The sequence below is a fragment of the Carlito syrichta genome, unplaced genomic scaffold, assembly GCF_000164805.1.
Source record: "Carlito syrichta isolate Samal-C Ts95f unplaced genomic scaffold, Tarsius_syrichta-2.0.1 Scaffold71383, whole genome shotgun sequence".
NCBI lineage: Eukaryota > Metazoa > Chordata > Mammalia > Primates > Tarsiidae > Carlito > Carlito syrichta.
Genome location: NW_007015479.1, coordinates 231,050 through 255,654, shown reverse-complemented (window position 1 = coordinate 255,654; position 24,605 = coordinate 231,050). Strand labels below are relative to the sequence as shown.

The 24,605-nt window shown below is 38.7% G+C and overlaps 1 protein-coding gene and 1 pseudogene across 1 annotated transcript in view; both read right to left on the bottom strand.

The window, feature by feature from the left end:
- CCDC158 (coiled-coil domain containing 158) overlaps positions 1 to 24,605 on the bottom strand; it is an 81,492-nt gene that overhangs the window by 24,471 nt on the left and 32,416 nt on the right. The window contains exons 12-17 of the mRNA XM_008052556.2: positions 23,152 to 23,341; positions 20,332 to 20,484; positions 15,357 to 15,469; positions 12,259 to 12,417; positions 10,875 to 10,967; positions 10,123 to 10,248 (exon numbers count right to left, since the gene is read on the bottom strand). Of these exons, the coding sequence (XP_008050747.1) occupies positions 10,123 to 10,248; positions 10,875 to 10,967; positions 12,259 to 12,417; positions 15,357 to 15,469; positions 20,332 to 20,484; positions 23,152 to 23,341 (834 nt within the window). The remainder of the gene's footprint in view (positions 1 to 10,122; positions 10,249 to 10,874; positions 10,968 to 12,258; positions 12,418 to 15,356; positions 15,470 to 20,331; positions 20,485 to 23,151; positions 23,342 to 24,605) is intronic.
- LOC103254450 lies at positions 16,133 to 18,299 on the bottom strand (annotated as a pseudogene).

Genomic DNA, 24,605 nt, shown 5'->3' with positions numbered 1-24,605 from the left:
GGTTCGAGATCCGCATGGGCAGCAATACCTCATCTCTACAATAAATCAAAAAATCAGCCGGGCGTGGTAGCGCATGCCTGTAATTCCAGCTACTTGGAAGGTTGAGGCAGAAGGATCGCCTGAGCCCAGCAGGTCGAGGCTGCGGTGGCCGGAAGCGGCCACTGCACTCCAGTCTGGGCAACAGAGTAAGACTCCAACTTAAAAAAAAAGAAAAAAAAAAATTGAGGAAAAAAACATGTGAAGTGGATACGAAGTTACAGTTAGATAGCAAGAATACTTTCTAGTGCTCTGTAGCACTGTAGGGTGAACATCGTTAACAACAATTTAGTGTATATTTCAAAAAGCTAAAGGAGAGACTTTTGAATGTTCACAACACAAAGAAATGATAAATGTCTGAGGTGATAGATATGCTAATCACTCTTGAAAGGTACCTATAGAAACCAAGAAAAAACTTAGCTTACTCTTAGTTTAGTCTTTTTGCCTCAGCATAACCACTAGAAAGCATTCAAACATTCTATTGCAGGATAAGCAGCACCCTATCCCATCCTCCCTTAGCAAATCTCCATCAGCTGCAAGACCAGGACAGCCCAAACTTTCAATTCATGGTTTAGCATAATAATCTCTAGTAAATTTTTAGATTCCTTCTCAAGGCCAAAGATCAAAAATCACCCTTAACTGGTCAAAGTCATAAAAGTGATAATAAGACCAACTTTGGTCAAGGAGTTTGTGAGTTGCAAATGTTTGAGTTTGTGAACTGCAAATATCTAACAAGTCTCTTGCAGGAACACCCCCCCCCCCTTTGTGACCTATAAAAGAATAAACCCCACCATGGCAGCAATCATGTGACTAACCCACCCAATCTGCCTGCTGTTCATCACCTGACATCAGTACCTGCCCTTGCCTGCCCCTTCCTGATGACATGGAGCAGACCACCACCCAATCACCTTAATGATCTTTCCCCATCAAGGGGAATGGTTAAAAGGACTCAACCACAAGCAACCAGCAGCCATTGCCTTGCTAGACTCTGGTGTGGCCATGTGCTCTTTGAGTTAAGGCTGTCACCATGCTTCCTGGCTTTGGTCTAATTCCCCACCTTGGGGAGGTGATTTTTCTTTCTCCTTTCTTTTTCTTTCTCTAATTTACTTTCAAATAAACTTTTTATTCTTTGCCTCTTTGTGTGTTGCAATTCTTTGCATTACTCGGATCTCTGGGTTACTTGTGCTGCATGCGCCCCTCCCCTCCCCTCTCTATCCATCCATTCACCCTCACCCTATCCAGACCCTAATAACTCTGACTTGATTATTATATATTTTATACATACATCAAAATACCACTCTGTATCCCATAAATATGTAAAATTATTATGTGTCAGAAAGGATAAAATATGTTTAAAAAAATAAGAGAGAGCTAAGGACAATCTCACATCCAGGAAGAATCTTTTTCATAGAAGAAAAAGACCAAAACAGAATAAAACAACTCAATAGAAACAGACACTATTTAGGGAGTTTGAAAAAGAAATCACTTTTTCTTTTTTTCTTTTTCATCCCTAAACTAAAAGAAAAACAGGATGCCATCAGAAAATATTCAAATATTTGGAAAGAGCTGTAGAAATTGAATATATGAGAGTTGAAATTCTTTTTTTTTGAGTCGAGGTCTCACTCTGGGTGGTCTCCACCCAGGCTGGAGTGCAGGGTGGCACGATCATGGCTCACCACAGTCTCGATCTCTTGGGCTCAGGCAAGCCTTCTAGCTCAACCTCCCGAGTAGCCGAAACTACACGTGTATCACCATGTGCAGCAAATTTTTTTGATTGTAGAGACAGGGCCTTGCTATGCTGCTCAGGGTGGTCTCAAACTCCTGGGTTCAAGCAATCCTCCCACCGCAGCCTCCCAAAGTGCTAGGATTTTAGGTGTAAGTCACCATGCCTGGCAAGAGTTTAAAAAATCATTAAAAGGGATGGACGATCAAGTTGAGGAAACATCTTAGAAATCAGGGTAAAAAAGATAGAGATTGAAAATAGGAAAGAAACTCCAATCCAGGACACCTAACCTCAGAATAATAGGGGTTCTAGAAGAAAAACACAGAAAATGGGGGAAGGAGGAATCATTATGAATAAACTCCAGACACTCTGCAGAACACAAGTTCCCAAACCAAAGGAGGCCACAAGTGCTAAGCACAATGGATGAAAACAGACCAAGAGGGGATTTTGAAGGCTCCCAACACTCAGAAATGACAAATATTTGAGATGATGGATATGCTAATTTCCCTGATTTGATCATTACACATTATATACATGTATGAAAATATCACACTGTACCAAATAAATGTGTACAATTACTATAGTCAATTAAAAATAATAATAAAAGCAAACAGAAAAAACAAACAAAAAAAACCAGTGCTTAGAGGGAAACTGATAGCATTGAATGAAAATAAGTTAAAGGAAGAAAGATTTCAAACCAATAATCTAAACCAAGAAGTCCTTGAATAGATACAAGGATAAACCAGTGGAGGTAAATTAGTGTTATGAAATATTGTTCAACAATAAAAAGAAATTAGTATTAAAAAAAAAACCAAAACCAAAACAATGGCTTCCAGTGGTTTAAGAGAAAGGAAGAATAGGTGGAGTTTAGGGGATTTTTCACAGTGGTGAAATGAATCTATATGATACTATAATGGTGGGTACATGTCATTATGCATTTTTTAAAACTCATAAAAATATACAAGATAGAGTGAACCCTAATGTGAACTACAGACATTAGTTAATAATAATGTGTCAATATTGGCTCATCAATTATAACACATGTAACTTTTTGTTGTTGTTGTTGTTTTTAATAGAAATCTTGCTCTGTTGCCCAGGTTGGAGGGAAGTGGCACGCTCACAGACACCTCAGCCTGCTGAGCTCAAGCGATCCTTCTCCCTCAGACTTCCCTCAGACACCACCATGCCTGGCTAATTTTTTAACTTATTGTAAAGACGAGGTCGTGTCATGTTGTCCAGGCTGGTCTTGAACCCCCGGACTCAGGCAATCCTCTCGCCTCTGCCTCCCAAGGTGCTGGGATTACAGGCGTGAGCCAGCGCACCTGACTACAAATGTAACACATTAATGCAATAAATGAACAATGGGAAATTGGAAGGGGTAGGAATGAAGAGAGTCTATGGGAGCTCTCTATACTTTACATTCAATTTTTCTGTAAACATAAAACTGCTCTAAAAAATAAAGTCGAAGAATTGAAAAAATCAATAGTGGGCTTTAGAAACAACAACAACAACACGTCATATCAATTTATATGTTCATTAGCAGGGTGTGATACCAAGACTGCTCATTATACTGTACCCTTTGCATTACCATTTAGTATGTAAAATTAGTTATTCATTTTTGCTTTAATATGTAGTTATTTGTTTACAAATGAGTCTGAACACTTTTCATGTTTATTGGCTATCTGCATGTCTTATTTGTGAATTTTGTATCCACATATTCAGTGCACTTTTCTTACAGAGAATATGCCAACTTCATTTGACTATGTAATAACTCTATATATTATCAATATAAATATAAATTTATATTATCAATATAAATATAAATTATCAATATAAATATATTGGAAATATTTTTCTAGCTGTGGTTTCCTTTTAGTTTTGTTTATAGTGGTTTCATAATTTAAGAAGTTTTACTTGGTCAAAATCACCAGTCTTTCCTCTTAATGTTTGTCTATCTTGTAATTGTTTTGTTAATTCATTTTTAATACTTTTGTTCAGATCATATGGAATGTATTTTTATTTACAACATGAGCAAATTACACTTTTTAAAATTAGAAGCTAAGAAATAAACAATTTAAAAATATTATTTATATATGACTCTTGTCAGGTCAGTTAAGAACTAACTAATCATAAGCTTTTCCTGAAGTTACTGGTGCCCAGCAAAGGGGCTTGTTCTCCCCTATCTGATGCTTTAATCCTCAGGAAACACATTAAGGTTATTTATGTATGGGGACATGTATTTGTGGGGTAAAATTTCTATAAGCTTTTGGTGTCAGGAAAGGAATATAAGCTTATACCCTAGGTTGTTAAGATTTATTTTGTGGTTTGGTTAGCCTCCTACGGCATTTTGATTCTGAAATCATTTTATGCTAGATTTGTTTCTAAAATTACTCTCAAATTATATCTCTAATGTACCTCCATCTTCTCCAATATTGTTTTCTCTAATGGCCTTAAGTCGATTACAGGCATAAGCCCTGCCAAGAGAGGGTGTGTACTTCTCAACTGGTTCTGTCTCCATTCTTCAAAGACAGAAGATAAATGGAAAGTCTAAAAATAACAGCATGATCTCATTTACTTGAATTCAACTATTCTACTTTAATAATGTCTGCCCAAATCCATCCCTCAGACTTATACTCCTTTTAGAAGATTATAATAAAAATGGAACATAAATATAGTATTTATATTAGCATATTAAGGATAGATGGGTAGAAAACAGGACAAAACTATGAAGCGTTGCTAAATATTTTGCCCACATTACTTCATTGGCAAAGATCAAGCACAGCAAGTACACATGCCAGTGTGTTGCATGTCGAATCTCATATACAATCAAAATACATGATATGATACTGAAAATATGTTATTTTTATTTGCTAAAATAGCCTTTACTTGAAACAATAATCCAAAACCCTTCTATATCAAAATATCCATTATGTGTGTGTGTGTGTGTGTGTGTGTGTGTGTGTGTGTGTGTGTGTGTGTGTGTGTGTACAAACACACAAATAAAAGATACACATATTCTAGGTGCTTGAGCTTAGCCCAAATCACATAATACAGCTTGTCTGGTTTTCCTATTGTCTTATCTATAACACAAGGAGAATCACCAGGATAATTTCAAAATCCTCAGAAGGTCTAACACTGTATGGTCCTGTTCACAAGGACTAATAAAATACAATATTAGTTCATGTAGAGTTCTATTTTCATCATCAAGTATTTAAAGTATTTTTATAAACAGTATTCAGCAGTATAGTATAGCAAATCAGCACAGCACAATGGCTAAGAACTTAGGTTCTAGACTCAGGGTGTCTGGGTTAAGTTTTGCTGTGCGAATAATTTGTAAGTCACTTGGCTTCTCCAAGTCTCAGTTTCCCTGTCTGTAAAACAGGAGTAAAAATTGCACTTATCTCAAGTTGGGTAGTTGTGGGGAATAGACTAGACAATCTACAAAAGTACTTTGCACAGTGCCTGGTACAGAAGTTTTCAGTAAATCTCAGCTAGTATTAGAATAATGAAATAAAGAAGACTAAATTAAAGATAAATAATAAATGAAGGGGCAACACAGAACAATACAAACAGTCATTTTCTCCTTGTAAACGTACTTGGCATTTATTCCTATCCCAAGTCCCACTAAAATGGCACTAAAGGAACTAAGAGGGATAAAGAGGAAAGGACAGATAACATTAGATGAATAATGATAGTAATATTTTGAGAGATGGAAGGAAAATGAATAATTCATACTGATTTAGCAAAACAAACAAAGTTAAAACTCAAAGTACCTGCACAGAAATAGTCCACAAGAAACAATCTGCTTGGCATTGGAGTGTTCCAGAAAGGTTCAGGAATTGGAGGCTTCATGTATTTCCAAAGGCCAGGGTAAGGGACAGGACAGAAAATGAAAGGATTGGCTAAAAGTCTAAAGGAGAAGCTGTTATAATCCCAGCTGCTATCCCCACATACTCAGGTGATTACTCATCCTGTCTCCCTAAATGAATTTGGAGGCTTAATCCCTGGTTAATCCAAAGAGTTCTGGACTCCAAAGGGACATTTGGCATAGCAGGAGTAAGGTAACAAGCTGAAAATATGAGTATTAAGCGAGACTGTATAGATAGTTACCCCTGACTCCCATCCTCACTCACCCCTCATCATCCTGGCAGATGGATTCACACCTGCAAGTCAGGAGTAACAGTCACTCTTGAGGGAAACTGACTGACCCAATAAGAAAGACCTATAGATATTTTTGGGTCCCCCAATAAAAAAGCAATACTTAATCATCTACCAGTTGACAAACCCTGACCTCATATAGGACTTTGAGTTGGTTTTTAGAGCCTCAGTCTTACCTAAGAATGGGCCGTCAAGGATTACCAAGCATAAAAGCAAAGTCTCTATCCTGAAAGACAAACATCAAAACAGAAAAAAAAAAAAAATGAGCCGGGCTCGGTGGCTCAGCCTGTAATCCCACGCCTTTGGGAGACTGAGGTGAGTGGATTGCCTGAGCCTGTGGGTTCGAGACCCGCCTGGGCAGGCGAGACCTCATCTCTACAATAAATCAAAAAAATTAGCCGGGCATGGTAGTGTACGCCTGTAGTTCCAGCTACTTGGAAGGCTGAGGCGAAAGGATCGCCAGAGCCCAGCAGGTCGAGGCTGCGGTGGCTAGGAGCGGCCACTACACTCCAGTCTGGACGACAGTGAGACTCCAACTCAAAAAATAAAATAAAATGAATTCCAAGAAACAGTAATAATTCAGATAACAGAAGAAATTATTTTAAAACCAAAGTTCATGTTCTTAAACAGAAACAAGAAAGTATTGAATTTATGAAAGAACAGAAAGCTATATAAAGAGGAGACTTAAAAAAAGAGTTTCTGGAAATTAAACAAATGTATACATGATGAAAAATTCAATAGTTGTTTGGAAGATAGAATTGGAAAAATTCCCAAAAGGAGGAAATAAAAGATAAGAAGATGGAAAATGAGAGCCAAAACTAAAGAAAATTAGAGAATTGACCCAGTAGATTCCTGGATTATTCCTAATAGATAACTAATAGAAATTACAGGAAGAGAGAAAGGAGAAAATGAGCGGGAGAAAATAGTCAAATAAGAGCCCCATCAGGGATCATTCTGAAATGAAACCAGAAATTAAGAAAAGATCCTAAAAGCTTTAAGAAAGAAATACATTCAAAGGCTCTGGCAGCCGGACTCGGTGGCTCAGCCTGTAATCCCGCGCCTTTGGGAGGCTGAGGTGAGTGGATTGCCTGAGCCCGCGGGTTCGAGACCCGCCTGGGCAGCGAGACCTCATCTCTACAATAAATCAAAAAATCAGCCGGGCGTGGTAGCGCGTGCCTGTAATTCCGGCTACTTGGAAGGCTGAGGCGGAAGGATCGCCGGAGTCCAGCAGGTCGAGGCTGCGGTGGCCGGGAGCGCAGCAAAATCCAGTCTGGGCGACAGAGTGAGACCCCAACTCAAAAACAAAACAACAACAACAAAAAAAAACCAAAGGCTCTGGCATCAAAATGGCACAAAAGCAACACAACTCTGAGACCAAACGTAAATGAAGAATAAAGGCATTTTCAGACACGCAATGTTTTAACACAAAATAATGAAATGCGCCCTTTCACAGAAAGTCACTATATTACTTACTCCACCAAAAGAAAGAAATAAACCAAGAAAGGGAATCAAGCGTGGAAAAACAGAGAAAAGAAGAAGGGAACTCCCTAGATTGTGGCGGAAGGGAATCCAAGAAGGGAGCTGTGCCTCAAGCCTAGGCAGCAGCCAGTCCAGACGGAGCGGAACACAGAGGGTTCTTATGTGCGCACACACATCTCACATGGACACACGTGTAGATAGAGCAACCACTGAGACACCTGACTGGTTGGCTTATACCAAAAGGAGTGCTACTGTTTTTTTCAGAGAATTATGAGGAATAACCAGGTCCAGGTAAACCAGAAAACCAAGCAAAGAAAAAAGCAAAAACAATTACTAAATCTAGGGCAAAAAATATATATATCCTCACAGCACACTGCACAGTTTAGCTAGGCACAGTATTTATACAGTCATAATCTGAACAGTCATTGTGATTGAAGCAAAATTCACTATGTGATTACACGACATTACACAGGGAAAAGTGTGTGTGTGTGTGCGTGCGCGCGCGAGCATGTATGTGAATAAGGATAAAAGAGAGCTAAATTTTAATAATCCACAATAAAAGTTTCTGGGTAATATCTAAAATTGTATAAACAAGGTCTAATAATAGAGGAATTCTTTTCCCAGGAATGGCAGATTGACCCTTCTGTTCAGAATTCATGAGAAAAGTACACACGTTTTTTTAAGTCTGACAGCACTAGGAAGTTACCAAGGCAATGAAGATTTATGTGGCCAAAGTCTGGAATACAGAAAATCCAGAGAAGTGTGGTATTTGGGGACACTTTACTCTAGAAGTAGTTGCCAATTCTAAAAGAGGCAGCTGACAGGCTGAGGAGGTAGATGAGCTTTTTGACAGGATCAAGGAGCTAGAGGGATTAAAAACTGGAACCATACCAAAGAGGTGGAGGATAACTGGTACACCTCAGGCTTTGGGACAAGAGCCTTAATCTGAATCACTTCAATGAATGAATTACTTCGCCAATTGAATTACAGTGACATGGGAGTGGTAGAGTTGTTAGTTCAGCTACCAGCCCAAAGCAAATGCAAATCCTCTGTGAAGAAAAAAAATAACTTAGAACCCCAGATTATCTCTGGAGCTTTTTCATATACAATGTCCAGACTCAATTATTTAAAAAGCACTCAAAGAGGCCAGATGACAACATGACTAGAAACCAGGAGGAAAACAGACACAGGTCCAGAGGGGATTCGGATAAAATCATTATATACAAATTTTTTAAGAGTACTGTTTTACTCTGTTCAGGCTGCCATAAGAAAATGCCTTAGGCTGGGTAATTCATAAGCAACAGAAATGTATTGCTCATAGCTCAGACTGGGCAGTCCAAGATCAAGGCACTAGCAGATTCAGTGTCTAGTGAGGGTCTTCTTCCTCACATACGGTGCCTTCTCTATGTCCTCACATGGCAGAAGGGGCAAATAAGATCCCGTAGGCCTCTTTTATAAGGACCCCAATCCCATTTGTGAGGGCAGAGCCCTTATGACCCGATCACCTTCCAAAGGCCCCATCTTGGGATTTAGGTTTTAACATATGAATTTTTGGGGATACAAATATTCAGACCATAACAGATACTTAGCAGCATAAGTAAATAAAATAAAATATTGAGAATGTATGTAAAGAACTGGAATCAAAAAATGAATTAAATGGAAATCTAGTACTGAAAAACCACAATTTCTAAAATGAAGAACTTAATATGTTTAGTAGATTAGACTCAGGTGAAGAGAGAATTAATGATTTGGAAAATAAGCCAGAAGAAAAAAAAAAAAAACCAGACTGAAGCACAGAGGAAGAAAAGGATGAGAAATAGAGAAAAGAACAAAGATATGCATAAGGGATGATGGGAAAAATTTAATATGTGTGACTGGCATCCCAGAGAGAAAAACAAAGCATAGAACAGAAATAAATAACTCAGAGGGTAAGGGATGAAAACTGTGTACTGTTTAAATGACTGAGAGTTGTATGTGGATTTTCATGTGTGATTTATAGAATAAGTCTCATTTCTTTAGAGCTCAATACTGGTTACAAGGGATTTGTGACTCCATAAATACACACCTTCAAAGGAGACAAAGTCTGAATTTTATATTGCCCATAATATTTTCCTAAGACTTAAAAGTATAAGTTAAAAACTAAAAGTTAAGCTAAAAATTTCTCAACGTTTCGAACATTTCTAACATACACTAACTCTGGTTTTTTGCACTCAACCAACCCCTGTGCTGGAAAACTCTTCTAATTAAGAGGAATAAAAATGTTTTTATGATTAATAAAATGTTTATGATTAGAAATAAGTTCACAAAGAATCATATATAGCCAATAATTTTCATCTTGGTAGAATACTAAAGATACCACTAGCTTGCCTTTGGCATTTGAAATGCTTATTTTAGCTATCTCAATGTCTGCTTTGTAATCTGGAAATGCTTGTGATGGAAATAACCAAAGAATTGAAGATAAGGCTATCAAATAATTTAACAGTTATTGTTAACATTAATCCCCCTGAATATTTCAATTTTGTTTCCTCCAGAGAAAACACCAAAAAGTGAAGAAAATATTTGTATTTATCTGGACTCTACCAGATTTATAAGAAAATGTAAAAATCTAAAATCTACTAATTGAAAATGCCATAACTAATAGAGATACTATTTTTAGTGAAATTCTTTCCAACTTAAAATGACTTACATGTTATTTTGCATCATGGATCACAAGGCTGGTTACTTACATGAGACAGGAAGCTAGCTGTAGACTGGGAAGATGGCACATTAGAATGAGAACGGGCAACAGCTGCTGACTGGAGAAGGCGTGGTTTCAAGGAAGAATTTGAGGTGTACCCAGGGCCCTGAAGTTCCTGGAAAACAGTACAGAGGCAAGCAAAATATTGTCAACCTATAACTACAAAGAGTTGTGAGCTCAAAATGTGGTTTTTTATTTCACAAGCAAAATTCATTACTGAGACTTTAAAATGTGTCTGTAAGTTTAAAGCATATATTTCTGAAAATAGAAATGTATATCAATGGAAAATGTACTATTTTTTTAAAGTACATGTTTTTGTTGTGGAGATTACATCACTTTTGCTAATCCCCAAACAAGTCAAATATACACCAACTCTGGGTTTTTGCACTCCCTAGCTCCCATGCATGGAAAACTCTTCCCTTGGGTATCCTCAAGGCAGGCAGGTACCTGTAAAACTAGTATGTGTTTCACTTGCTTATTGTAGACTAGGGCTAAAGTAAGGTGCTTCCATTTGGCACCGTATATGTAGAGGATAGGTATAGTATGAAGAATGTTTGTACAGATCTTAAAATTGCTAGTATCAGATAATGTTGAAATATACTTGAATGTATCTAAGGTACATGAAGAAAATATACAGAGGCATATCAAATAAAGGGATTATTTTTGCATGAAGAAAATATACAGAGGCATATCAAATAAAGGGATTATTTTTGCTTATTCTGCTACTTCTGATGACCTTACTTTCACATCCAAAGTGTGCTGAAGTTTTAGGCGCACTGATTCTTGCTCCTGACGCTGTATTATATCTTGACATTCTGCAAACTGCAAAGATGCCTACAATCAAGCAACCATAAGTGGTTTATCCTCTATTCCTTACACACATCTATTTTATTTTATTTTTATTTTTTTGAGTTAGAGTCTTATTCTGTCACCCAGGCTGGAGGGCACTGGCACAATCGTGGCCACTACAGCCTCAACCTCCTGGGCTCAGGTGAGCCTTCCGCCTCAGCCTTCCAAGCACAAGCCACCACATCCGGCTAATTTTTTTATTTATTGTAGAGACAAGGTCTCGCCAAGATGCCCAGGCTGTTCTTGAACCCCTGGTCTCAGGCAGTCCTCTCGCCTCGGCCTCCCAAAGTGTTGATATTACAAGCCTGAGTCACCATACCCAGCCTATTTTATTAACCTGTAAGTGCAGAGTTGCCATCTCCTTAAGGAAACTGCTCACTCCCCCCACACTATATCCCAATGATCTATTTATCTGTTTTACTTCATAAACTATGAGGAACTGGAAGCCCTGTCCTTCTCCTCGGCTCCACCAGCATACACACAGCACTTAGGATAGGGTTGGGGGCACTCAAAAGAACGAAAGGACTGAGTATGGAATAAGCAGACAACTTTAGCGGAGTGTAAACATATATATAAAAAACAGCCACAATTGAAATCCACTGAGTCCATACCTCAAGTTTTAAGGAACAAGACAGCAAAGGTGTGATCACAAATAATTTCATCTAACCATAAAGGCTCTGATTTCTTAGCAATAAGAAATTGGTTTGGGTCCAATTTCAGGCTTTTAGAGTTCCTAGGTGACAGGAAGAGAGATCTATCCCTCTATAATAAATGGCAATGACAAACAGAGCCACCGATCCTTCTCATTCTTTAAGCTGTTTTTTTATTGTTTTTTGTTTTTCTCTACCTGCACTTTCTGGACCCCACAAAGTGCCAGACACTAGCACTGCCTTATCATTTTATTGGCATTATTAAGACACTATATTCTGCCTAGAGCCCAAGTCACTTTTTGGTGGTGAGTTAGGTGTTCATGGAGGCATTTATGCTTGTTCAGGCCACTTAGGGTGTCAGGAGCATTTACATCTTATCTCTTACTGCTCCTGTGGCTTTGTTAGCCTGAAAGAGATAATTTGGCAAAATGTATGCCTTATGACTATGTGCTTAAAACTCAGAAGAGCCTTCTCTATGGGATATAGCTTTTCTTTGTGCTGGGTGATTGGGATATGATACAATTGACAAATTCAAACCTATCTACATATAGCTTTTTTCCAGAACAATTCTATGTATTAATAACTATTCAGTAGATAATGACTTTATGAATTGAGGTCATACTTACCTTATCCAGAGCGACTTCCATATTAGTCACTTTTTCTTTTAAACGGCGTTCTTGAGATCTCAGAACTTCCAGTTCCCCTGTCATCTTGTTTTTTTCTGTTGCAGCCGTACTCAATTCCTGGCTGAGTTTATTCTTCTCTTCTTTTAGAAAATGATTCTCCTACAATTATAGAGGAAAAAAATATCAGAAATAATCTGCTGATGTAGATACTGAGAGGTGATGGAACTGTAAAATTGGGATACACTTAATTCATAAGCCATTTAATTGTTTCTGAGCTGGGTTTAGGAGCGGCTAGAAGTGTGTTATTATGTACTCTTTCTTATTTATATCACTACTAGTATTATTACTTTTTTCTAGGCTTAATAATTCTTTGATGAAATCTGGAAAATATGAAATAACTACATTGTCATAAAAATAGTATTCTGATGAATTGGGATCAAGTAATCATATATCAAATTTTAAAATTTTTTTCAAAAATTATTTGAAAATTTTGTGGATTTCCATTTTGTTTCAAGGTTGGATATCTATTTCACAAATACCTACTGCATACCCCGTGACACATAAAAACAAATAAGACACATAGTTACTGCTATCGATCACCTATCAGTCCAGTAATGAGAACATGCTTCCTGATATACTTACAACAGAGCATCTTTGGTATTAAACAAAATTTCATTAAAATTAGTTCACCCTTTGAAAAGGCACCATGGAATAAGTATACAAAGATAATGAATGTATAGTTGTTAAGTTCAAATTCAGACTTCAGTTTGTGGAGTCTACAAGTCTTTAAATATATTTTTCATAGTGAAAATGTTTGATGTAAGAAAGGTAGAAGGGTTGCTACTATAATACACTTTGTGTGCAAATAATTTATCCTTTTCTGATTAAGATATGCAGAAAAGGCTTCAGAAAAGAAGAAAGATTGTTTTCCCAAGCTTCCTCCTTTTTGTGTGGAGGGAATGTCATGAAGCTATGATGATACTTTTCTTTAAGTTGGGCAGGCATCTTGCTGACAGCAGGCAGTGACTTCTAAAAGCCCTAAGTGTCTTCAGAGTGTATAAGCACTGCTTCAGTTTCCCAAAAGCAAATAACAGAAGGAGAAAGAGGAAAGGGAAGAATTCAGGATGTAAGAAAAGAAGGGGAGAAAAATGGGAAAGAGCAAGAGTAAATACACAAGTCTACATGATGTGGGTGTGCACAAATGTATGTCCGTACACTCGTGAATATTTAGCCGCATTCAAAAGAATTTCAGCACCTCATCATGGATAGTACTACTTGAGTTGTACTTATTTTTCTACTTATGCCATTTACTTACCCACCTCTACTATAGCCAGTTCTGCTATAAATTTTTTTTGAAAATACACATTTGTTCCAAAGTGATCGATATGTCGGGGAACATTTTGCGCATAAGGTAAATTTCACAGTTGCTTATGTGAAATCTCATTCATGAGAAACACTGGGGCAATTTAGAAAATGAAACCTAAAGAAGCAGAAGCAGAGATGTACCCTCCTCCAAACCCACCTACCAGCTACCTCAGTTTACCTCGTGTTATGAGTCACATGTATCCGTATCTGGTGTTACAGAAAAACCTCCTTTTCCCCCTTCACAAGAACGTATAAGCTGCACCCTTCACGCACACGTCCATAAGAAAACTTCAGATTTTTTTCAAGATAAAGGCCCATACTTATTGTAGTATTTCTTAACAATCTAAAGTTTGTAAAATCATGTTACTGTTTTTATTAGGTTCCTATTTTTCTATGTGTCACTGATGAACTTTGTTAATGTGGTGCTCCTAATCCTATAAACCCTGTGGTTTTTATTGCATAAATTTGTATAGAACAGTAATTCTTAGGAACACATATGAGATATGACAATTAAGTTCGTGAACTTGTCTCCATGCACTTACGTTGGCACTGTACAAATAACTCAGCAAGGTTTCATAACCTTGGCATATCAATGTCTCATAGCTGTGGTCATGTCGATCTGTGTGGCGGTGTCTTGCTGAGTGATGTTCATTATTATTGGTGCATGTTCTTGTGTGTCATTGTGAGAATGTTGGAGCTTGAATTAGAGCAACAAACAAACATTAAATTTCTTGTTAAACTTGGCAAGAGGGTAAGTGAAATCAGAGACGTGTTAGTCCAAGTTTATGGGGATAATGGCATGAAGAAAATGAAAGGCAGTATGCAAATGGATTAAACATTTTTCTGAGGGGAGAGAAAGAATCACTGATGAAGAGAGGTCAGGATGGCCAATAACAAGGAAAAGTGATGAAAACATGGCAAAAATTCACTGAATTGTATGTCAAAATCATTGGCTGACTGTGAGAAGCATAGCAGACTAACTAAACACTGATAGAGAAACAGTTAGGAAAATCTTAACAAAAAAATCTTGACAAGAGAAAGATGTGTACAAATATGATTCTGAAGGATCTCTTGCATCAGGACAATGCACCAGTTCACACAGCACTGTCTGTGAGGGAGTTTTTAGCCAGTACACAAATAACTGTATTAGAATACCACCCTCCCTACTCACCTGATCTGGCCCCCAATGACTTTTTTTCTTTACCTGAAGATAAAGGAAATATTGAAAGGAAGACATTTTGGTGACATTCAGGACATCACGGGTAATATGACAACAGCTCTGATGGTCATTTCAGAAAAAGAGTTCCAAAATTGCTTTGACAGGTGAACTAGGCATTAGCATTGATGCATAGCTTCCCAAGGGGAATACTTCAAAGGTGACTGTAGTGATATTCAGCAATGAAGTATGGAGCACTTTTTCTAGAATGAGTTTGTGAACTTAATTGTCAGACCCCGTATGTCACATTACACTGGAACTCACTGTACTTTGTTTACAATCATTCCCTGTCTCTACCAGGAATGTTCTTTCACCCATTTCCCACATTTAAAACACTAGCTAGTTTTCAAGAACCTGCTCAAATGTTTCTCCTGAAACTTTTTTTCTTTTTCCCTCTGTTAGAAGTAAACTTTCTCTTTTCCCTGGCACTTCATATCTCTGCTACACCTTACTCTGCCATGTAATCTATTCGTGAGTGAACATGCTGATTTCCCATGTTCTGAGGACAGAAACTCACCTTATTTGCATTTGTCATTGCCTCTTCCAAAAACTGTATCTTGCTTTGGAGGGCATCTATCTGACCTCTTTTGGCTGTGATTTGCTTTTGCATTCCCATTGCCACTTTCATAGCTGCAAAAAAAAGGAGGAAGCAAACTGTGTCTTAGTTTCTAAAGTGTCTAAACTTGAGAAGCTAGTGCAATTTAATGGTTAAACTTTATAAGAAAGTGGCAAGAGAAAGATCATGGAGAAAGGTCTTCAGTTTTCATAATACTGGAATATAATTTTTAGCTATTACTAGAGATTCTGAGCTAGGAAATTTATATGATGATGTTTTGTGGGTTTTTTGCTATTGGAATTAAATTTACTGACCATCATAAGTTGTTATATTTCCAGCAGTAACAAGAATACTGACACAATTCACACACATAAGGAGTTACAAACACAGTAAGGAATATATATTGTATTATTACTAAAATTATTTTTCCAAACTCATATTTAAAATATCACTCATCTATTATAAATTTTTAAAGATTCGAATGACACCACAAACCATTCCATTTTTTGTTTTGTTTGTTTTGTTTTTAAATGGTATTTTTAATAGTGCCAGTATGTCAGCAATATAATATGATGTTCTGAAAAACTAATGTGACAAAAGATGATTAATTGTGGTTTATGGATTGCTATTCAATTTGAACCTTGTTTCTTTTTTGTTTTTAAGAAATTATATCTACGAAAACAAATTTGGTAAAATTAGAGAAGCAAATCAAAGAGAACTGGCCAAAACTGGCATGGTTACTCCTCCTCTAAGCCAAACACATCCTTCAAAAGGGTGAAATAGTTCATGTATTTCGCAGGAATAGGTGATGGCATCCCAAACCAAACATCTTCACATTTCTCTTTAAGGTACGGTGCTGCTTCCAAGTCAAGCACTGGATTCATTCTCCAGTTCAGGATAGAGAAAAATGACTCATAACTTATTTGTTTTTCACTGTCTTCAAATCTGGAAAATAAGGATTCTAGAAGATCATCATTTAAAGATAACCTGGAGGACTTGCACAGCCTTTTGATGTCTTTGCTGGGTAGGTAACACTTTTTTTTTTTCTCGATCTTCATACACACAGCAAGAAACGAGTTGGTCAAAATTCTCAAAAAAGTTTTTCTTGAGCTTTTCGTGGGCCAGTGCAATTAAGATATCTGCGCCTGGACATGCATCCGGGCACACGGTAGTGGTATGCAATGGTTATAACCTCTTGTTCTGTGAGTTTTCCAACAGTAATAGTCATCAATAGGTTTCTGAACGTATTAAAATCCACCATCTTTGTGTGTCTACAGTCAGCAGATGGAAATACTTGCTTGATCTCTCTGGATTTTGATTCTTCTTCTTTCAGCTTTTGTAGGGCAAGTTCAATGTTGCTGAAAGGAAACCTATCTGAATTTTTCTGCATGTAGTTTAAGGTGTACTCATCAGCATTGAGCAGACGAAATAGGTAGCCATTCGCATTCACTTGGGTTCCAATGTACAGCTCCTCAGCCTTGGTATATTCTGATACTTCACTTTTAAAGACTTCTTGTCCAGGCTTCTTAACACAAGTTCTTTTCAAGAACATTCCACCAACAATCCCTGAATTGTGCTCTATAGGTTCAAACACTGAAATTGTGTCATCACCGAGAAAATATGAAATAACAAACATCCACATCAGTGTATTTGTCTATGACTAGTCTTGCAAAAAAACGGAGTGTATTGCTTATGTTGCCATAGCTGTCTTTTTCCATGAATTTCTTAAAGTTCTTCCGATAAGGTGTGGGCTTGAGGGCTATGCAGGAACGGAGAGAATCCTCTTCAGAACCAAAGCCAGTATAAGGTGGAAATTTCCTTTCTATTTTTGGAGGAGGAGGAAGCTTACATGGAATTGAGATAAAGTTCTCAACTCCATATTTAGACTTATAATAAGACTTCGTAAATTCATCACAGTCGCAAAGGAGAACTTTTCTTCCCCACACATTGATGGTGATTCCTACAGACAGGTCATTATCTTTGTAAAACTCTTAATCTAATTTTCCCAGCTGATATTTATCCATCAGACAGTCATCCACTCGGTTCTCTCCCAAGCCACCATACACATTAAGAACTGTTTGATCCGTTATCTGGCCTGGTTGATAGATTCCAGGTGGGCCATACTTGGGTAACTTACTCCTCTGGAGGAACAGTGGCATGGCATCCCAGCCTGAGTTATGTGGAATCACTTCTTTGATTTCAACAGTATCATCAGTCAAGAAATAGTGCAGGACAAGTTCTCTACGGTTCCCGAACAGTGAGGTTGAGTCATCCCACAAGCAGAAGAAACGCAAAACCGTCCCATCATACTGGAGGAACTGTTTCAGAGTGTCGAAGTACTCATAGGGATGTAAGGGCTCCATGCAGTCTAGCACCTTTGACTTCTGCAACTACAAGAGGCGCTCAAAGTGGTTACCATCAGCATCCAGACACTTCTGATTATGGCAAACTCTCTCCGCATCTTCAAGTAAGGATCGTCTGGACATGATCCTGGGGGATTTAATTTGACTCCTATTTTTTTCAAAAAGTTTTTTGTGAAGTTATCACAGTTATAAATCCTGAATGTTCGGCCATAAAACACAATGTCTATGCTGATATTAAAATGATGCACAGTATAAAACTGATCATCATCAGGAAGTGGAAGAGGAAACCGATGACGCCGGATAAAAGTCCCTGTTTATCAAAAGCTACTCATGATAGCACATCAGTTCCTTCTCCTTTAGGATATATGCTATATTTTGGCTTGATCTTTTGTCCAAGAAGTGGTTCTCCACCTATTCCAGGTTTCTCATCACTCACCAGCATTCTAACATTGTTTCAAAAGCCCCAATGTTGGGATTTATGAAACTTCTCCTTTTCCACGTTGGCGTTGAAGCTGTTGCCGGGCAGCAGCGGCAAGGCCATAGGGCTCAGGGTCCGAGGACCAAGGGTCTGAGAAGCGAAGGGACGGCACCACTCCATTTTTATTGTCATGATTATTGTCATGTGCTTGGAACTCACTACTATCTCAGTAGTCAAATTGCCAGAAGAAGAATATATGGATTATTTTTGGACTACTGATGACAGGATGAGAATGTTATAGATAGGCCCAAGGTACTGAATATTTAAGAAATGGTAGGCAATTAAAAAGATATTTGAAACTCATCTTTGCTTGGAAATTCAGTCAGAAGACCCCATGTTGTTTTTTTTTTAATGGTCAGTCGAGCCAAGAAGTTTGAAAATGTCACTGCTTTAAGTCAGGTCTGGCTATAGCTTGGTGGTTAAAAAGAAGAAAGAAGAAGTACCATTTTGTTAAGAAGCAAACCATCAGAATGAAAGGTCTGATTTCTCATTAACAAGATACAGTTCTGATATCCACACTGTCAAAAACAGTTTAACACTGACAGTACTTTGATTCATTAATACATCAAAAGTCTGACATCATTTGCTCACCATTTTGAAGAATTTTGGTCTGACTAAGTGAATCATTGTTGACTTTCAAAGGACAGTTTTTGAAATAAATCTCTCTAATTTTAAGCTTGTCTTCAATAAAAACAAGGATTTGAATGGAAATTCAAGGAGTCCCTTGGTAACTTAATAACTGTAATGTCCCTGGGGTGGCTGTGGAGACCCCTGGGGGGCACTGAGACAGGGATATCATCCGGGGGGTGGGGGCAGCAGACCCCAAAGGGACCTCTGGAGTCCTCTCTCCAAACGCCACCATTTTCTCAGTCTTTTTTTTTTTTTTTGAGTTGGAGTCTTACTCTGTCACCCAGACTGGAGTGCAGTGGCCACTCCAGCCACCGCAGCCTCGACCTGCTGGGCTTTGGCAATCCTTCCACCTCAGCCTTCCAAGTAGCTGGAACTACAGGTGCACGCTACATGCCCGGCTCATTTTTTATTTATTGTAGAGATGAGGTCTCGCCAAGTTGCCCAGGCGGGTCTCAAACCAGGCGACTCAGGCAATCCACTCACCTCAGCCTCCCACAGGCGTGGGATTACAGGCTGAGCCACCGAGCCCAGCTCATTTTCTCAGTCTTAACCAGTAAGGGACCAAACCACCAAGAACCACATAAAATATGGAAGTATCAAGAATTTTTGTGTCACCCTTACACAAATCTTCTTTGCACTGTTCTGATTTTAATACATGTGTTGCCTGAGTGAGCATAAGAATAAACCTTCTGACATTAAAAAATTCTGAGAAATGAAAATGTACACTTTAGTTAGATAAATATTAATTGGCACGTTCAGCTAATATAGTCATGCCAACAATGATATGAATAACTGGAATGGCAGGTAACCTTCTTATCTCTCTGTGTTAATATGGGCAGCAAGGTAAAAAGGGGACAGGTCTAGGTGGTGAGATGGACCTCTCACATTCTCACATAGTTCAGTTCCAGAGATTCTTCCATTTGTATCACAGAGAAGGAATCAAGACCTTCTTCATTAGCCAATTAGTCACGGATCTATAATTTCAAAGATAAAGCATATGTGGGAAAATAAGAGGCTGAATGAAAGTTATTGATAGCTTGTATTGATATCTTTAAAATGATTAAACCATGTTTCCTTCAAGCTTCTTGCCCCTTCTCTCCCTTGAGAAGTGAATCCACTCTTTTCTAACCTACTTTCTAAATAAACTTTCTTTTCTAATCTATATTTAAATAAATAAATAAATAAATAATTGGCATTCATAGACATTGAGATCTGTTAGAAATTATTGAAGTAGTCATAGAAAAAGACTTTGGATACTTAAGGAATTAAGCACATGGCAATTTCCTTTTTAAAAAGTTTGAACTACTGCTACATAACACCATCATTAATACTGTTACCATATATTTCTTACATCATCTGGCACTGTGAAAAGGTGGTAGGTAATGTATTTGGGTTTGTGTTTTTAATAAACCCAGACCATTGGAATTAAAAACAGAGAAAAAAATTCAAATCTAATAGAGCATACCGTGACCATCAGATCCTTCCATTGACTTTAATGTGTTTCTTGTTTGTTCTAGTTCAGATTGTGCTGATTTTAATTGCATTTTCAGTTTATTTGTAGTAGTTTCCATTTCTTCAGTTTTGTTTCGAAAATTCCTTTTTAAGACTTCATAATCCTCTGTATAACATGATAATCAATAATAAATGATTACTTTTTTCTGTCCCATTGTTACAAAGTATATTTTATTTGTAATTAAAAATCACAGAATTTTAGGGCTGAAAGAGAATTCATTTAGTTGCATCTTCATTTGTTATAGAAATGAGCTGTATATACACAATTCCAGGAATCTGTTTGTCTCTTTTCAATCTGCTTGGTTAAATTCTCCTCCTCTACTCATTTATTACTCATTGTTTTTTCTCAACTGCTGTAATTTGCTTTCATCTATTTAATCTTTAACCTTCTTCTTGGATAACCATATCCACTTTAGCAGATTTAACCACCATCTGAAGGTAGACACTATAAATAACCTAAGGCTGCCATGTTTCTTATACGAGGAGAGATCCCCCCCAAAAAAATCCACCAGAATTTATTTATAAAAAATTGTGAGCTATAATCCCAGCACTTTGGGAGGCCAAGGTAAGAGGACTGACTGAGCTCACAGGTTCGAGACCAGCCTGGGCAACTTGGCAAGACCTCATCTCTGCAATAAATCAAAAAATTAGCTGGGCATGGTGGCGTGTGCCTGTAGTTCCAGCTACTTGGAAGGCTGAGGAGGAAGGATCACCTGAGCCCAGCAGGTTGAGGCTGCAGTGGCCAGGAGTGTGCCACTGCCCTCTAGCCTGAGTGACAGAGTGAGACTGCAACTCAAAAAAAAATTTTTGTGTATTTATTCTTACATGTTTAAATTTCAGTTACCTTCAAAATACTCTCCACTTGATGCAATACACCTATCAAGACACTTTTTCCACTGCTTAAAACAATTTTTGAACTTGTCGATTCTGATGCCTGTTAGTGCTTCTGCTGTTTTTTGTTTCACCTCTTTCACACTGACAAAACATTTCCCTTTGAGGACTTTTGTCATCCAGGGAAACCAAAAAAAAAAGTCATTCAGGGCAAGACCAGGTGAATAGGGAGGGTAGGACACAGTTTTTGGTCAAAACCTGCTGAACACTCAGTGTAGTGTGGGCAGGTGCCCTCATAAGTCACCCATCATGAAATGGGCAAACGCACTGAGAGAATCTCTAAAAAAAATTCAGCCTGAATGCAGCCTCTCAGAACATTAGCTGGTACACCGATGCTGATGGTTTCCTAGAACACTTATCTGGTGGGGGAAGCCTGTACTACCAGGGATTCATCCTCCAAAAGATAATTATGGGTTTTTGGGGGGGGATCCCCCCTCATATGACTTTTACTCTCTAGTACCTATCAAAATATCTGGCATAAATTCATCACTTGCTGTACTAGAATACACACACACACGTTCGTCTATTTATATTCTATTTAGGTTTATATACTATATTCATTTATATTCATCTATGTTTATATACAAGAGGAACAAGCTCTCCCTGTCTGGACATCTCCAGGTGGATACCCTGGACCACCTGAAACCACGCCCCTACACTGACTCCATCTCCCCTCCTGCCCTCACACCTGCTCCTCCTCCCTCTGGTTCCCTCTCTCAGTTGTTGTTCCCATTGCTTTCCCAATCCCACAGACTAAGATCCTGAAACTCACTGTTAACCTCTGCAATCACTAAGTCCTGTTGATTCAACCTCTAAGAATAGTCTTAAGAGTCTTTTTTCCTCTCCTTTCATTCTCACTGCCACCCCCTTAGCTCAAGTACTCATCATATTTCCCTGGGACTACAGCAAAATCCTCCTTCAATGACTGGCCTGTCTCTTTAGCCTTGCCTTTCTCTGTCTACCTGTTAACCAAGGCCTTCTGGAATCTGATGGCAACAATCTCCTACTTAGCATCCTATGCTGGCTCTCACTGTCTGTCTCTACCCATCTCCTCTGCCTCATTTCCAGCCCTCATTCCTTCATAATTTTGCTCCAGCTAACACTTCTGAGGTCACATTATTTTATTTCATGCCTTCATGTTTTTGCCCATAATGTTCTCTCTACCTAGAACGTCCTTTCACCTTTCACTTACCAGATTCCCTTACCTCTTTCAAGCCCAGTACAGATGTCACTTCCTACAGAAGGCAAATTCTCTGTCCTCTGTGCTATCTTTGTACCCAACATACTTCTTTTCCACCTCACCCACTGGACTGTAAGCCATTTCTATGTGGTTTCTGGGGCCTATCACAGTATCTGGCATAGTAAATGCTCAGTCATTACCAACCTTGTATGTGAAGTAAATGGCATTGTGCCATACTACTCATGAACTGGGGTGCTTCGTGGTTTAATGTAAGACCTTGGATTTTCCTTTCAATAAGTTTACACATGTCACTTCATTATTAAATCTCTAATTCAGCTCTTCGATTCAAAGGACTCAAGGGTTCCACTGTCCATAAATGTAAAATTCTTTGCTCAAACAACAGGACTTATGCTGAACACCTGTTTTCCACCTGGAAGCCTGGGATCTGGATACCCCACCCTTCTCTTGGAAACTCATACAGAATTTCCTGGGCTCTACAATTGATTAAGTCAAGGTTAGTGAGTGCAAGATGTAGAAGTTCCTCGTGGAGAACTACAAAGATTTCAGGCCATAAGTAACTCTGGGGGGCAGTCTAACTATCCTCATTTGTAGTGTGAGCGGAAAGCAACTGTGCTAGGGTCGCCACTGGACTCCACGAGGGCACTCCCATTTGGGGGTAGAATTTGAAACACAGCAGCATACCTGAAAGACTGTTTAATTCACTCCTACTTGTTTTCACCTCATTTAATAGCTGATCTCTCTCTTGCTTGATGTCCTTCACCGCCCGGAGCCGCTCAGAGCCTGCATTCACCAGTTTCACCTTTTCCAGCTCTAGGTCACTCACTCTGGCCTCAAGCTCCCGGATCTTGGCATCTTTTTTATCTTTTAAAATCTAAGTATATGGATGAATACAGAGAATAGAGAAAGAAGTAAAAACATCACAAATGAAAATAGTTACAACTGAGGTCATATTAGTATTCCATCTGTATGTAGTGTCTTTTCATTATTTCTCAGGACACTACATTTGTTTTGTTTTGTTTTGTTTTTGAGTTAGAGTCTCGCTGTTGCCCAGTCTGGAGTGCAGTGGAATGCTCACTGCCCCCGCAGACTCAACCTGCTGGGCTCAGGTGATTCTTCCACCTCAGCCTCCCAAGTAGCTGGAACTACAGGTGTACACCACCATGCCCAGCTAATTTTTTTAAATTTATTGTAGTGATGAGGTCTCTCCAAGTTGCCCAAGCTGGTCTTGAATCCCTGGACTCAGGCAATCCTCTTGCCTTGGCCTCCCAAAGTGCTGGGATTACAGGCATGAGCCACAGTGCCCAGCTTACATTTGTATTTTATTACAAAGCATTCATAGTAAGTGGGAAGAAATAATTCACCTTTTTTAACTTTAAATGTCAATCTCTGGTATCACTTGCTACAATCCTTCATTATTTCTATTCTGTCTTCATTCACTCAAATATACTGAGCACCTACTTTGTGGCAGGCATGATCTTACATGCTGGAGATACAGAGGCAGGGCCACAACTAGGCTGGGTTGAGCAACTAGGCTAGTCCTTGCCCTGAATAGCAGTCAACACAACAGTGTCTTTGTCCTCCTCTAGTGAGAGCAGACAGACAACAAACACATAATTAAAATGTCAGGTAAAAGAAGTGACAAGAAGAATAAAGAAAGGTGAAGGAGTAAATAATAAGAGCCAGGGAGGGATGCTCCCTGCCAGAAGCCGGTGTGTGGGAGTAAGTACAGCAGGCCGGACTGCCCTCTGTGGACAGGCGGCTTACGAGGCTGGCCCTTGGCTGGTGTCTGGGACCCACGACCCTAACTGATGAGAACAGCTTGCTGTGCCTAAGCTGTTTGTGCAAACAATGTGGTTTAGGCTGAATATCTCCTTTCCTTCTGGGAGCCTGGAATCCGGACTCCTGCCAGGCAGGTGGTGCCTATGTGACCATGGCCCAATATAGAAACTTGGCACTGAGTCTATAAGATGCTTCACTGAGCCAGGCTCGGTGGCTCAGCCTGTAATCCCGCGCCTTTGGGAGGCTGAGGTGAGTGGATTGCCTGAGCCCGCGGGTTCGAGACCCGCCTGGGCAGCAAGACCTCATCTTTACAATAAATCAAAAAATCAGCCGGGCGTGGTAGCGCATGCCTGAAT